Below are 14,805 nucleotides of genomic sequence, written 5' to 3'. Positions count from 1 at the left end.
TGCTCATGCAGGCGTGTGCGCTAGTGCTCACTCTCTCAAATCAATCAAACTTTTATTTATTTATTTTTATTTTTTTCAATCTTTTAAAAAATGTTTCTTCTTCCAGCTTTCTTTTCTAGTTTTAGTAAAATACATACTTAAGATTACATTTTTCTTGCCAGTAAAAATGAATAAATTTAGCAGATCAGGCCACTGAGAAAAAGGGATATTTGTATATCCAAGGAAACCAATGTTATCAAAGTAATGCATAACTTTAGTCCTGATATCATAGTAAATGTGCAACATTGATATAAAGAGGCATTTTAATATTTCCAAGAAAATTCTTGGATGGAATCCAAGCAAGTTAGCCCTACGTTAAATGAATGGCTTAGGAAGAGTAACAGTGAGATCCTAGAGGCAAGCTATGTGATTCACCCATTAGCACACTTAAGCTAAGGCAGGAAAGGTAAACAGCTATTGAGGATCACAATGTTATTTATAAATTTGTTGAGATAGTAAAGGCCTTTTTGCATTCACATCAATTCCATAAAAATATGAAAATCTTAGGTAAATATAGTGAAAAAGCCAGTTTTGAATGTGTTGTCATTAGATCTACTACATACAGAAATTGTTTAGACCTTATCAGGTATAGGAGTGGCAAGAGAAAATAGATACCAAATATTTAAAAGATCATTTCATATGATCACTTATATTAGCTCTTCACTGATCTTTACATCTTATTTCACTATTTCCAAGAATTCATGGTGCACTGTTTGTGTAACTCTATCAGTTATTTACAGTAAACAACAGTTTTGATAGGTCATTGTTTAAGAAAATACAGGAAAAGATGGAGAATTTAATCAGAGAATTAGAATTTAAAAAAAATGAAAATTTGCACCTAAGTAACACAAAATATGAAATATTCTTTAACATTTAACAAAAAGGACAATACAAAACATGCACTAGTCCTATCTCTCTTCACTTGTCATTCTGTATGTATAACACTGAACCTAATTTTTTATTCTAGTGAGAAAAATTATATAATGACATTTAAATATTTTTAAAGAATTAGTTCTAAACTATGAAAATCATAAAAAAATGTTTTCAGGGGATCCCTGGGTGGCGCAGTGGTTTGGCGCCTGCCTTTGGCCCAGGGCACGATCCTGGAGACCCAGGATCGAGTCCCACATCGGGCTCCCGGTGCATGGAGCCTGCTTCTCCCTCTGCCTGTGTCTCTGCCTCTCTCTCTCTCTCTCTCTGTGACTATCATAAATAAATAAAAAATTTAAAAAAATTAAAAAAAATGTTTTCAAAACCAAATTCCTTAAATTATCTTAGTTTTTTTATTTGATATTTGCAATATATCCAACTGTAACTAATCCAAATGTTGTCAAAATCAATACACAGAAAATCCCAAACTCACTGAAATACTTCATGCTTTGTGACATATAATCCAGTGCTTGGGCTAGCACTCTGTCTTCAACTACACATTCCAACCATGTGAATTGAATGCCTGTCTATATGCTTCCATTGTATAAAAAACTCACTGATCAACAATCATTTTTCTTGAACCAAGTGGTCAACATGAGCTAAGGCAGAAAAGCCAGAAAAACATGACCTGAAATTCAGGCTGAGATCTGGTACAGGAGAAGATGCTGCACAAGAGAAAAGTAAGACATTACATACAGACAACCTCATAAGCTGTACAACGAGAATCTCTTTTCTGATTACAGAAAATTGGTACCATGACAGCACACATACAATACATACCCCCCTACATAAATCCTCACATTATATATAAAGATCATCATTGAAGGATTAGGCCCCACAAGTACTGGGGAGATGCCAATGATAGAGGGAGGTGTGATCTTTGAAACCTTGTGCCCCACTCAACACCACAACTTTGCTGATCACTGCATCTGATTTTAAGATTGGTCATTAATGACACTGTGTAAGATACATTTGAGGGTACAAGGCTGGGTAGAGTGAGATTTCCAAGCAATTACTGAACTAGTCTTGAAATCAAAAAGAAGGGTAAAATTGAGAAATCCTGAAAAAATAAAAGGCTGTTGGGTTTGGCTGTGTGATATGAGCAAGAAGACAAAGTCCTCTTAACCATGAGATAATATAGGCACAGTACCATGGGCTTTCCATTCTATGAGAAAGTATGAAATATAAAGAGAAAAAAAGGTGCACTCCCAAATACAAAAGGAAAACTCAAAACTAAAGTTAATTTTAAAAGCAACTTATATATTTTTTTAAAAACTTAATCTTATAAACACCAAAAAAATGTTTGATATGGGATATGGTGTCTAAGACAATGTGAGATGAAGGCTTCTAAATGCAGTACTACCAGGGCCTACAAACATCTTAATATAGCTAAGAAAAAAAAGAAAAGTGAGGTCTTGGTTTCAGTCTTGTGGACTGACTAAATAATAGTGTTACCAGCTAATAAAGGGAATACAGATGTTACAGCGTACTTAGGAGGAAAATGGACAAGTTCAGTTTTGGACACAACAAGGTTAAGGTGCCAATGCAGCAACTTGAATTCAAGGACTTGTTTTTAAGATTTTATTTATTTATTCATGAGCGACACAGAGAGGCAGAGACATAGGCAGAGGGAGAAACAGGACCCCCATGAGGAGCCTGATGTGGGACTTGATCCCAGGACCCCAGGATCATGACTTGAGCCAAAGACGCTTAACCACTGAGCCAACCAGGTGCCCCGGTTGTTGGTAACTTTAGGGCTGATGGTGAACACAATAAATGCATAATGAACATTGATGTTTATAAATTATGAAACTGGCTCCCCTAAACAGATCATGCATAATGTTGAAAACAAAATAAACTGATGTGACTTGGAAGAATCATCAGTTCAAATGGGGAATATCCAATATATCAATACAACTTATTTTCATATTCTCCTTAACACTTTCCTGCTATACATCTAGTTCAAATCCAGGAAGATCATATTTCAGCATGTAAATTACAGTGTATATTCACAAATTCCCTACTCCAACTACAGACCCTTTTACTCATTACTATTTCTTTTCGATGTATAGTTTTATGGTTATTTTCAATAACAAAAGAAAGGCTGTATGTTTCCTCCAGACATAAGAACTAAAAACATTCCCATCCATCTCATGCTCATCTATTCTCCAATTTCTATCTCAGATTTCATAGGCTCAACTGGATGGAAGTAATTATAAAATTACAGGATTATATTATATTGTATTATATTATAAAAACACAGTTACTGTATTCCTACAGTTCCTACAGGTAGGAAGGAGGAAGAGCCTTGGAGCTTGAGGTGCCACTTTTCTCTACACTAAACCCCTGGCCCTAGGATGTTCACTGATGTCCTTCAGTGAAAAGTAAGGGACAGCCACGCTAGAAGGTGAGTGGCAATACGATATAATGAAGTACCTGAACTTTGCAATGAGGCAACACTGAGCTCCAGTTCAGTTCTGTAACTTCCTATGTGACCTTGGAGCGATTTAGGGCAGATAGCAATAAAAGGAAAGGGGAGTGTTGTGCAGATATCTATCCATATTTCCCTCATCCTACGTCCTTCTTCGTTATTCTGGTCCATATGTCTTCATGTGTACACTCGCTTACCCCAGACACACAGACAGTCAGACTATTGGGAAATGGAGTGTTATGGAATCTTAGAATTACAGAACGCCATAAAAAGAAGAAAAAACTGACTTCAGGGAATTCCGGTGATTTACCGGAATCAGCCTTTAGTTCATTTGGTGGTAAAATGAATAAGTATTTGAGTTTCCAGCCCAGAATTTTTCCCCATATACCATAATTTAAACCAAAAAAACAACATAATTAAATAATTGAAGGAAGATTCACATTTTATAATCTGCCATTAAAATCAAATTTCTGCACCTGCAAACAAGCTTTATTCTCCAAGTGCACAACTGATTCAGAATTTGGTAGAAAACAATACTAGATTTTTGACAGAAAGATTAAGTCTTGTGGATGGGATTAAGAGCAGTCCCTGCTAACTCAAACAGGCATGAGTGATCAGAGAAGGAGTTCAACATGGTCATATTAGAACAACATCATCTTCCCTGTTCTCTCATTGTGGCTACCCAAATAATTGCCATGTCTCTGACCCCCTTCTGAGGAAGTCTCTACTTTTAAGTCTTTTCCAAAGAATGGATGAATGAATGCACAAAGACAATGGATAATTATTCCAAGCCTTTGGAGAGGCAGCAGTGGAGAGTGACTAAGAGCCTAGACTCTGAAGCCAGATTAGCTGGCTTCAAATATCAGCTACCCAAATTCCTAAACGTATCCCCCTGGCCAAGTTACTCCACTTCTACATCCTCGGTTCCCTTCTCTGTGAAGTGAGGATAGTAACAGTACACACATCCTAGAGTTGCTGAGAAGATTAAAGGAGGTCCAAGGCCCAGCAGGAAGTAAGCCCAGTGGGTAAGCATGCTATTGTATTACTGTTATTACTGCAGGGCATGGAAATATCTGTTTCTGTGCACTATACTACAAGCTAAGAAGAGCCAAAATACTAGGCAAAGTTCAGTTGAGAGGAAAGAGCCAAGAGCTCCCAAGAAAAGCTGCTTCAACCAAAAGCCAACGTAAGAGAAATGATATTGGCTTTAATTTTATGAGTTACAAAGATCTTTTCTCTCAGTTCCTTTCCTTATTCAAGAAATCGATGGGAATTGACACAGCAGGACAGATGGGACAGAAAGGGTAAGATGAAATAGAAGAAAGCAGCTACAATAAAAATGCTTTACAAGTTTTTCAATTCTTAATTACTGAGTGCTACCATTCATGAGGAATTTTTTAAGGGTCTCAAAGCTATTAAAATGGTAATTAGGTCCCAAGAAAACAAGAACCAATTCAATTACATGCTGGATGCTTTTAAAATTTAAAGCCCTCTATTAAGAGGGTTTTAAATGAAGCACAATTATAATTACAGGTCCATGACCAACCTTAAAGCCAAAGTGTAGGTTCCCGGCTGACGCTGGCTCTCACGAATAAGGTAACTCCCCTCAGCCACACTCAAGAGCTGGTCTGCTTCTTCTCGGGAGATCATGCCGTGAAATCTAAGAAAAAAGTCAATTCAGAAACTGAATGCTTTCTACCTTTTTTAGTAAAGCAAAATAAAATAAATCCCTCCACCCTCTCCTGTTATTTTCTAGACAAAGTACTGCCATATAGTTGAAGGGGAGCAGTTGAGTTTAACTCTGCTTGTGTTTCTCTGGGCCTGGCCCCTGGCCAGCTTCCCTGTGGAAACAAGAACCATACCAAAGTAGCTCTCCAATTCATTTAACAATTTTGAAATCAAAATTCTTATCCATCTAAGGGAAGATCAACCACCTCTCTCGAGAGGACGTTCCCTTCTCATGTAGCTGTCTGACCATATGGACATACTAACAAATATCCAGCAATGTGTCCCATTTCCTTCCTGCACACTAGTGGCACTGCTCCAGAATTCTGGCTCACAGTCTAAGTTGGCAATTTCCCAGGACCCTGGGTTGCCCTTAATTGGCATGATTGCCCAATAATGTGCATAATCTGCATCACTGGATACTCAGGCCAAAAGCAAACAACAGTAATACTTGCTTTCACTCCCTGCTAAAATCCTATTTTTGATTAACAGGGAAAAAAGCAGGAAGAAGAAAAAACATAAATAACACAGTCTTTACACAAAGACAGTAGATTCATCTACAGCATCCTGACATAAAACACTGAAAAAAAAATGTCAGTGGTGACTGATGATTACTATTAAAAGGAAAAAAATATATTTATATGGTGATTTAAAATTAAAATTTACAAAGAACTTATACATATATTATGTCCTTTCAGTAATTCAAGAATAACTGAATTGAGGGATTGCTCAAGTGATACCGTGTGGTTTTCACTAGTATGAAAAATACAACAGTCACTTGATTTTGGAATGAAATGGCACCTTGAAAATGTAGGGACTTTACTAGTGGACAAGTGGCAAATTTTTGGAGTTTTTATAATGGAAATGGTTCAGTCTTTCTCAATTTTGGTCTTAAAACAGTTCATGGTACATATGTTCAATTCATGATAATCAGAGCAGCTAGGTTTAAAAGTGGACCCTGGGAATTTCTTATCTTCATATATCTCTCAATCATTCAGAACCACATCCATCAGACTCTGCCAGAGGCAGGAAGACTACTGGTAACCTATGCCTGGTAGTAACACATACCATAGATTAGCATATTGGCATATTGTTTTAAGTTTACATGACATCAGTTAATAACGTCGGTAAAATTTAATATTTATTTGTTTTTAAAAACTCAATTATTTTAAAAGAAAATCACATTCAAGGATACAGACTTTGGAACAGAACCTGACAAAGCTATTTAAAGATCTGTAAAACTCTTCATACCATTTGAACCGAAATTTCCACCCCAGAAAAAGCTTTATGCACTAAGATGTTTCTGATAATATCATTTTATAATATAGTTTAGAAGCAAACTAAGTGCCAAAAGCAGCAGTGACTAAATTACAACCATAAGTACCATCAGTGGCTCTCCCCAACTCATAAGTGCCTATGTTCTATGTTCTATTCACAAAAGTTATGAAAACTTAAACAGAATTTTAAAAAATTTAAAATACTTGCTACACACGTCATTGTTTGTCTGGTATAATCTTAAGTCTTGGAAAAGGCTTATTCGAGGAATGATTGGGTTATAGGTGATTTTTATTCTTTGTTCCAAAGGGCTGTATTTCTTTTTTTTATAATCAGAAAAATTAAGCATTTAAAAAATTACTACATTTTTCATAAAATAGAAAAATGTTCATTATTAAGTGGAAAAATCAGGCTATAAAATTAAATCTATAATACCTCAATTTTGTAAGACCATTAGGAAAATAGATCCTCAGAAGGTAATACTTTGGATTGTTAACACTAGTTACTTCTGCATAGCATAAATTTACTTATAGAAAATCTGGAAAATAAAGAAAAGTATAAATATACAATAAACCACCCCTACCCTCACTGTATGTATCTACGTAAATATACATTGGCATGCTTAATATATATACACACAAATATATACATTTTCCTTCATACACATCAAGGATTAATTATTTATATGAATTGCATCTTTATTTTATAATTCCATATACACATTTTTCCATGCTATTTGCTTCTCTACACTATTCTTTTTCATATTTTCACCAGTTAGAATAATTTGTAAACAGAAAATAATTTAACTCATTCAAACTTGAATACTTCCTTCATCTTGCTTTTTTTTCCATCTTGCTTTTATTTTTACTACAGGCATCCATTTACCTGTCTCACTTACATATTCCAATGTATAAAATGTTTTCTCATAATCCATACTTACTCTCTTCCATAGTACTTTGGTCTGTTTTCCACCTATTTGGGGAGGAAAAAAAAGATATTTGTGAAGATGCAAATGTTCAGAACCTAAATCAACATTTTGTATACGTGGTAAATTAAAGCATACATTAAGAAAAGGAATTAGGGGATCCCTGGGTGGCGCAGCGGTTTGGCGCCTGCCTTTGGCCCAGGGCGCAATCCTGGAGACCCGGGATCGAATCCCACGTCGGGCTCCTGATGCATGGAGCCTGCTTCTCCCTCTGCCTGTGTCTCTGCCTCTCTGTCTCTGTGACTATCATAAATTAAAATAAAAATAAAAAAAAAGATGAAAAAAGAAAAGGAATTAGAATAAGATTCAAAATATCAGAGTCTGGAGTCCCAGTTCTATCAGCAGGTTAACTGTGCCATTCGGACTTAACATTTCATCTCTCAGGTCTATTTCTTATCTAAAAAGGGCTATGTATGTAAAAAGAGTTGGATTAAATCTAACCTTTCATTTCTAGGATTTTATGAATCTGAAAAATATTTACATCATTTTATCCAAAAAAAGTAAAGTAAAACTTAATGCCACAATTGTGTCAGAACAGATTGTAGCTTTTTCTCCCTTCCTCCCTCTCCTGTTACTCCATCTTTTCCATTCTGTTCACACCTCAATATAATCTTGCCCTTTTCTCCTTCCATCAGCTCTTCCTTCACCAGAGTTAATCCCTCTCCTCCCTGCAGCATTGCATGGCAGGTATGCTGGCTGTGGCTAAAGAAAGGCTCCACAGAGGGATTCTAAAGAATTTGTACTGGAGTAAACTGAAAGAGAGTATCTGGCCCATACATTCAAGAAACATTTACTTATGTTCATTGTGTGATAGGTGCTGTCCTACCCAGAAGAGGACATATTACTGTAATAAGACAAAAACTGTCATTACTTTTTGAAACTTAGAGACATACAAGAAGTTTCGAGAAAACAAACAGTAAAATAGAAAGTAGTAATAAGTGCTATAATAAAAAATAAGTCCATATAATGTGAAAGGGAGAGCTAATGAGGTATTTAAATTGGGTGGGCAGGAAAGGCCTCCCCGAGAAGGTGACATTTCAACTGGGTTCTGATGTCCTGAATGTCTTTTTCCAAGAAGATATACAGATAACAGACACATAAAAAGATGCCTGACATCACTAATTATCAGGGAAATGCAAACCAGAACCACAATAAGATTTATCACCTTACGCCTGTCAGGATGGATAGACTAAGAAACACAAGAAACAAGTTTTGGTGAGGATGTGGAGAAAAAGGAACCCTCATGCACTGTTCATGGTTATGCAAACTGGTGCAGCCGCTGTGGAAAACAGTAGGAGGTTCCTAAAAAATTTTAAAAAGAGGGGCACCTTGGCTGGCCCAGTCAGTAGAGGGTATGACATTTGATCTCAGAGTCATGAGTTCAAGTCCCACATTAGGTGTAGAGCTTACTTTAAAAAAAATTAAAAATAGATATATCATAAGATCCAATAATTCACTACCAGATATTTACCCAATGAAAAGATATATGCACCCCTATGTTTACTGTAGTTTTATTTACAATAACCAAATTATGGAAGCAGCCCAAGTGTCCAGGGATGGATGAATGGATAAAGACAATGTCATGTACACACACACACACACACAATGACTACACAGCCATAAAAATGAATGAGATTTTGCCATTTGCAATAACATGAAGATATTATGCAAAATGAAATAAGTTGGACACAGAAAGATAAATACCATATGATTTCACTTTTAAGTGGAATCTTAAAAAAACAAAATTAACAGACTCTTAAATACAGAGAACAAAATCATGGTCACCAGAGGGGAGCAAAAGGGAGGTGACAGGTGAAATAAAGAGGATTCAGAGGTGCAAATTTCCACTTATAAAATAAATAAATGATGGAGATAGAAAGTACAGCATAGGGAATATAGCCAATAATGTTGTAATAACATTGTACGGTGACAGATGATGACTACACTGGTTGTGGTGAGCACTGAGTAATCTATAAACTTGAATTAATATGTTGTATACCTGAAACTAATGCAGCATGGTATGTCATTTATGTTTCAATAATTTAAGATATAAAAATAGACTTAACAGATTAAAAATATTTTAATAAAAAATTTTAAAATGAAAATAAATATATTTACAGTAATATACACCAATAGGGGAATTAGTAAGCTGATTTATAGTAAATGCAGTTTGGAGGAATGATATGGATCTACAGCGAGTAACATGAAGAAGTCACCAAGACAAACCATTGAATATAAATGTAAGTCATGGAGTAATTATACAGTATGGCACCATTTAGGAAAAGCCCAGGTACACTATACTTTAATACACATTTACAGAATTGAGAGATATCTGGAAAAATATATACCAAATTCAAATGGTTTCCTTCCAGGAAGGTTGGGGAGAACTGAACTGATGGGCCCATTGGGAAGGCAAAAGAAAGACTTTAGTATTATCTGTAACATAATTTTTAATAAAGAATGCATTTATGCATTGCTAATATTATCCAATAACACCTTTAAAAATAGAAATCAAGATTAATTTTTGTGTAATTTTAGAGTCTTGGACATATTAAGATATATTCCCTCAATAGGGTCCCTCAAATCTTAACATCTTTGCAGGTGGCTGAAGATAAAAGAAGCTTATCAGGCCTATGGGAATGAAGTAAAAAGAAAGGAAAGTTCTTGAATACACTGTATTCAATGATGGACATTGTGGACAGTACAAAGAATTGGTGTGGCTGAGGTACTGGTGGCCTTAAATGGTGTAGCAGTCCAATGGTGTTACAACCCAAGACAAATACTGATTATTTGATATTCCTGCATTAGGTACACAAAAATGCTTCCAATGATTACCTAACTACTCATCTTTATAAAACAATTGATTAGGTCTTACATTGCTGAATAATTATTTTGCTTGGCCCAAAGAATTTTGAACTAAAGGAAATTAGGAAAATTTAAATTTTTTTTAAATTAAAAAAATTAAAAATTAAAAAAAGGAAATTAGGTAAACATTGGATGATTAATACAATACTGTCAAAATAAGCAGTAAGTCCAAAATAAATTGACAAACCAATCGCCTATTTTCTGCTTTTCTATAATGGAAGTATCAAATAAAACAAGTTTAAACTAACTTTTTTTCTCTTCTATCTAGATAGTGAAGGGGATCAGAATATGCCACTTCAGCATAAGGATTATTTTGAGCTGAAGGCAATTAAGAAACCACAAATAAGGAAAGAACAATGGGCCCTCCCCCTTTCACCTCAAAGTGGGACATAAATTTCCTTTTGTAAAGGTGCCCCCTCCCATAACAGGGAGAGAAGAACACAATGATTCCAGGGACAACTCTTATCCACTGAGATGACTGGAGTCTGCATAAGAAACCTTACCAAAATACCCTTACTTACTAAACAGTTCCTAATCACCATTCCACAACTCATCCTAACCCCTCTGAGGCCCAAACCCCTTTTGCTTTGCCTGGTCTCTTCACCACACTTTATCACCCTTTGTTAAAGTGGTATATAAGCCACCAGCTGAAATTGCCATTTGGGGTTTTCATTTATCAGCTATGAGCCCCTCTTCTCCTGTGTGCAGAGGAAATAAACCTCTTCCACAATTAATCTCTCTTTTGTCAGTTCAATGTGTAGGCCCCAGACACTGAACCTAAGAGGAGAGAAGAGGTTTTCCTTCTTTAAAAGAGCATTTAGATTTTTGCTGATGTGTAAGATGTCATTACTTAAGTTGTGATCTAGAATAATCTTTTCAAATTCACAGATATGATAGCATTACTCTGATAATCAAATAAAAAAGGGTTAGCAATATAAATAATGATTATTAATGATCCCAATTAATCTACTTGCAAATACATCCAACTGGGAATTTAAATGTTATATGCAATAATAAAAATATGTTTATACAAATATTTGTATGCTTGTTTCTAAGTTTCAAAAAATAAAAATAAAGTTCAAAATAATAGTCGACTTTACAGATTAAAACTAGCTGAAGTCAATGTGACTAAGTGAAAAAGGATCTTAAATTAGCACCTATGTTGAATTATATGCTTTGCTTTCTCTAATTTTCTATGTTTACTAGTTAATATACCATATCATGGGTAGGAAAAATGGGAAATGAGGAGAATAAAACAGATCCCAACTAGAAATAAAAGGTGCTGTAGCTTGGTTGCTATGATGTAGATCATGCCACCGGAGAAAGCAAGCTGTAAATTAACCTACCATTACTGAATATGACATAAAGTGCATAGTATACACAAGAATTCACTAAATAGTAGATATCATTTTACAATATTTTAAGTATCAATGGTATTTGTTAAATTAACATTTACTGTAGTTTTGTGACTAATGAATTACTTTTTCATTTACTGTTTTTTTAACAGTGTTATGAACTATTTTCTTCATATATAAAATAGTTTAATCAAATTCAGCAACTACACTCTTTCAAATATTTATCTTATTGTCTATACAAACAAGATCTTGTTTAATATATATGTTTCTTGCTCTCCAAAGGAAATCTGAAAACAGGAGGAATAAACAATAAAAGTATTATAAATGTTATAAATGTTAATTCCCTTCCCTCCTCCCACACTATGTTATAGATTATTTTTTTTCTCAGATTATTTTTTTTTCTTCTGTCCCATGGCTATAGTTCAGAACAGTTGTATCCCCGCACCAAATTTTTCCAACTTAAATTCACATTTAGGGATCCCTGGGTGGCGCAGCGGTTTAGTGCCTGCCTTTGGCCCAGGGCGCGATCCTGGAGACCCGGGATCGAGTCCCACGTCGGGCTCCTGGTGCATGGAGCCTGCTTCTCCCTCTGCCTATGTCTCTGCCTCTCTCTCTCTCTGTGTGACTATCATAAATAAATAAAAATTTAAAAAAAAAAGCTTTAAAAATAAATAAATAAATAAATAAATAAATAAATAAATAAATAAATAAATAAATAAATAAATAAATTCAGATTTAAAGAATATATATTTCTGGAGGCAATACCACTTGAACAATGAAGCAGAACATTGAGAAAATTTCTTAAATGTTTAGTACTGCTCTTTTATAACAAGGCTATTAACCTAGTCAGATATCACAGGAAATCATTATCTCCTCCTCGTTCCCATTGTAACAGCAGTAAGTACTTGGAAGCAAGTATTTAAACCTAGCCTGGAAGTCTTTACGATGCTTATAAAAGTTAGGATATACATACATGAAATTTTAAGAAATAATACGTATTTCTAGAGTATGTATATAAAGGCTACACATAAAAGCACAATTTTTCAAGTATCAAGATTTTGTTTTGCACCGTTTTTCAAAATGGCTCAGTTTGGAGGCATGGAAGGGGGAAAAGGGAGAAAAGTGTACATTCGGTATTTGCTTCATACAGTAGTAGGTTCTGAATTAAAAACTAGTAAGTCAACTCTAGCTTTGGATCTATTTTAGTTTCCCATATTAAAGTCAGGGAGGAGGAAAGGGAGAAAAGAAAGAGGAGAGAGGAGGAGGAGTTTTACAACCACTCAAAGATAATGGGAGATGGGAATTGAATAACCCAGAAGGATGTGCTACATGTAGACAATGCAGTTTCCCACTGAAGTACAAATTATTTCACTACATTTTCTAAATACTGGGTTTTTTCTCACTGCATTTTACACCATAGAAAATATCAACGTGGATAATAGTTAAGCCTCAACAAGACAAAAAAAATTATACTTAAAAAAATTAAAAAAAAAAAAAAAAGAGCGGAGCCAGCATAGTGGAAGAGTAAGTACTCATCAAAGAGCTACATAGCTGGAAACGACTTGTAGGGAAGAGGTGACAAAAATGAGATCAGAGATATTATGGAACTTACAAAGATTGTTTAACTTCTTATCCCCCATTAATAGTAAAATAAACTTCTAGGTACCTGCTTTCCTCCTCAATTCTGTCACATTTTTTATGATATTCAGACCAAAGTTACAAGTGCTAAGAACACAGCTTGCTTCCCACTGTATTTTAGACTTATCCAAGAAAACCATTAACCTTCAGCATCAGTTGTTATCAGTTAGTTAGTTCTCTATTTACTGCCAGATTTCACAAATTCAGTAAAGAATATATATTTATGGAGGTTTTTTTAAAGCTCTGTAATGACTACTGACTTGCTGAAAACCAGTTCAGTTTCCTGATATTATATTTTTTATTAGTAGACTACATGAAAAAATGTATCAGATAAATTTTTTAAAAATTATTTGTATTCACTATTTACCTACTTTGGATTCAAGTCACTTCTAGGTTATAGGAGTAAAGAGGTGGAAACCACCAATCTGCTTATGTAACAGTTAACTAGTAAAGGGATTCTATTTGGAATTGTACTTGTGATCCCCAATTTTATAAATATACTTCTACCTTAAGGTATAGATTTTGACATCAAAGCATACCTTATTAACCAAGTGCCTACTGAACAATGAATTTTAAACAAGAAGAAAAGATGACAAAAAGGCGGGGGGGGCTTTTCATTTTTTTAAAAAATATTTTATTTATTCATGAGAGACACACAGAGAGAGAGGCAGAGACACAGGCAGAGGGAGGAGAAGCAGGTTCTACACAAGGAGCCTGACATGGGACTCGATCCCGGGTCTCCAGGATTAGGCCCTGGGCTGAAGCAGCACTAAACCGCTGAGCCACCAGGGCTGCCCATGGGGGGGGCTTTTCAAAAGTAAAATAAGGTGAAAACAGGCTTTTGAGTGATAGGATGATTTTAAAATAAATAGTTGGTTTCAATAATTCAATATTACTATTCCGCATTCACTGAAAAATGTTTTCCAGCTGCAAAGTATATTTTAAGTGGTAACAGACTGTCACAATATCTAAGAGATCTATGAGCATGATAATCTTTATTTTTATAGAATCAAAATTAAGCTATAGGCTGTCAGCATATAGTGGCAATCAGTGGTGAAGCTAACAATTTCAATTATGGTGCTTTCCTCCCACTTCTGAAACAAATTCTTGTGTTCCCACCTAGCAAAGTATGTCCTCTAAAACAGCGTAAACGGGATCCCTGGGTGGCGCAGCGGTTTGGCGCCTGCCTTTGGCCCAGGGCGGATCCTGGAGACCCAGGATCGAATCCCACATCAGGCTCCCAGTGCATGGAGCCTGCTTCTCCCTCTGCCTATGTCTCTGCCTCTCTCTCTCTCTGTGTGTGACTATCATAAATAAATTAAAATTAAAAAAAAATAAAATAAAACAGCGTAAACAAATAATAAAATAATAATTTTAAAAATAAAAAATAAATAAAACAGTAAACATAAAACCTCCCATTCTTTCACTTATTAGTGAAATAATAAGTCACTTAGTCTTTATTTCAGCATTTTACTTATGTGTCAAGCACTGAATGTTCAAGGAACCTGGGACATACTGAAGAACAAACCAGACCAAGATCCTATCCTATGGAGCTTATACTC

The 14,805-nt window shown here is 35.1% G+C and overlaps 1 protein-coding gene across 3 annotated transcripts in view; it reads right to left on the bottom strand.

Moving 5' to 3' along the window:
• The window catches only part of CHN1 (chimerin 1), a 197,423-nt gene that overhangs the window by 113,619 nt on the left and 68,999 nt on the right, over positions 1–14,805 (bottom strand). The window contains exons 4-5 of one of the 3 annotated variants that reach the window (XM_055307689.1): positions 7,341–7,372; positions 4,947–5,060 (exon numbers count right to left, since the gene is read on the bottom strand). In XM_055307689.1, coding sequence (XP_055163664.1) covers positions 4,947–5,060; positions 7,341–7,372 — 146 coding nt within the window. Of the gene's footprint in view, positions 1–4,946; positions 5,061–5,334; positions 5,386–6,835; positions 6,890–7,340; positions 7,373–14,805 lie in introns of those variants that run through there. The other 2 variants (XM_055307691.1, XM_055307690.1) reach the window with 2 other exon arrangements.

The sequence above is a fragment of the Nyctereutes procyonoides genome, unplaced genomic scaffold, assembly GCF_905146905.1.
Source record: "Nyctereutes procyonoides isolate TBG_1078 unplaced genomic scaffold, NYPRO_anot_genome, whole genome shotgun sequence".
Classification (NCBI taxonomy): Eukaryota; Metazoa; Chordata; class Mammalia; order Carnivora; family Canidae; genus Nyctereutes; species Nyctereutes procyonoides.
Note: the sequence above shows the minus strand (reverse complement) of the source record. Positions and strands in the feature narration are given on the sequence as shown.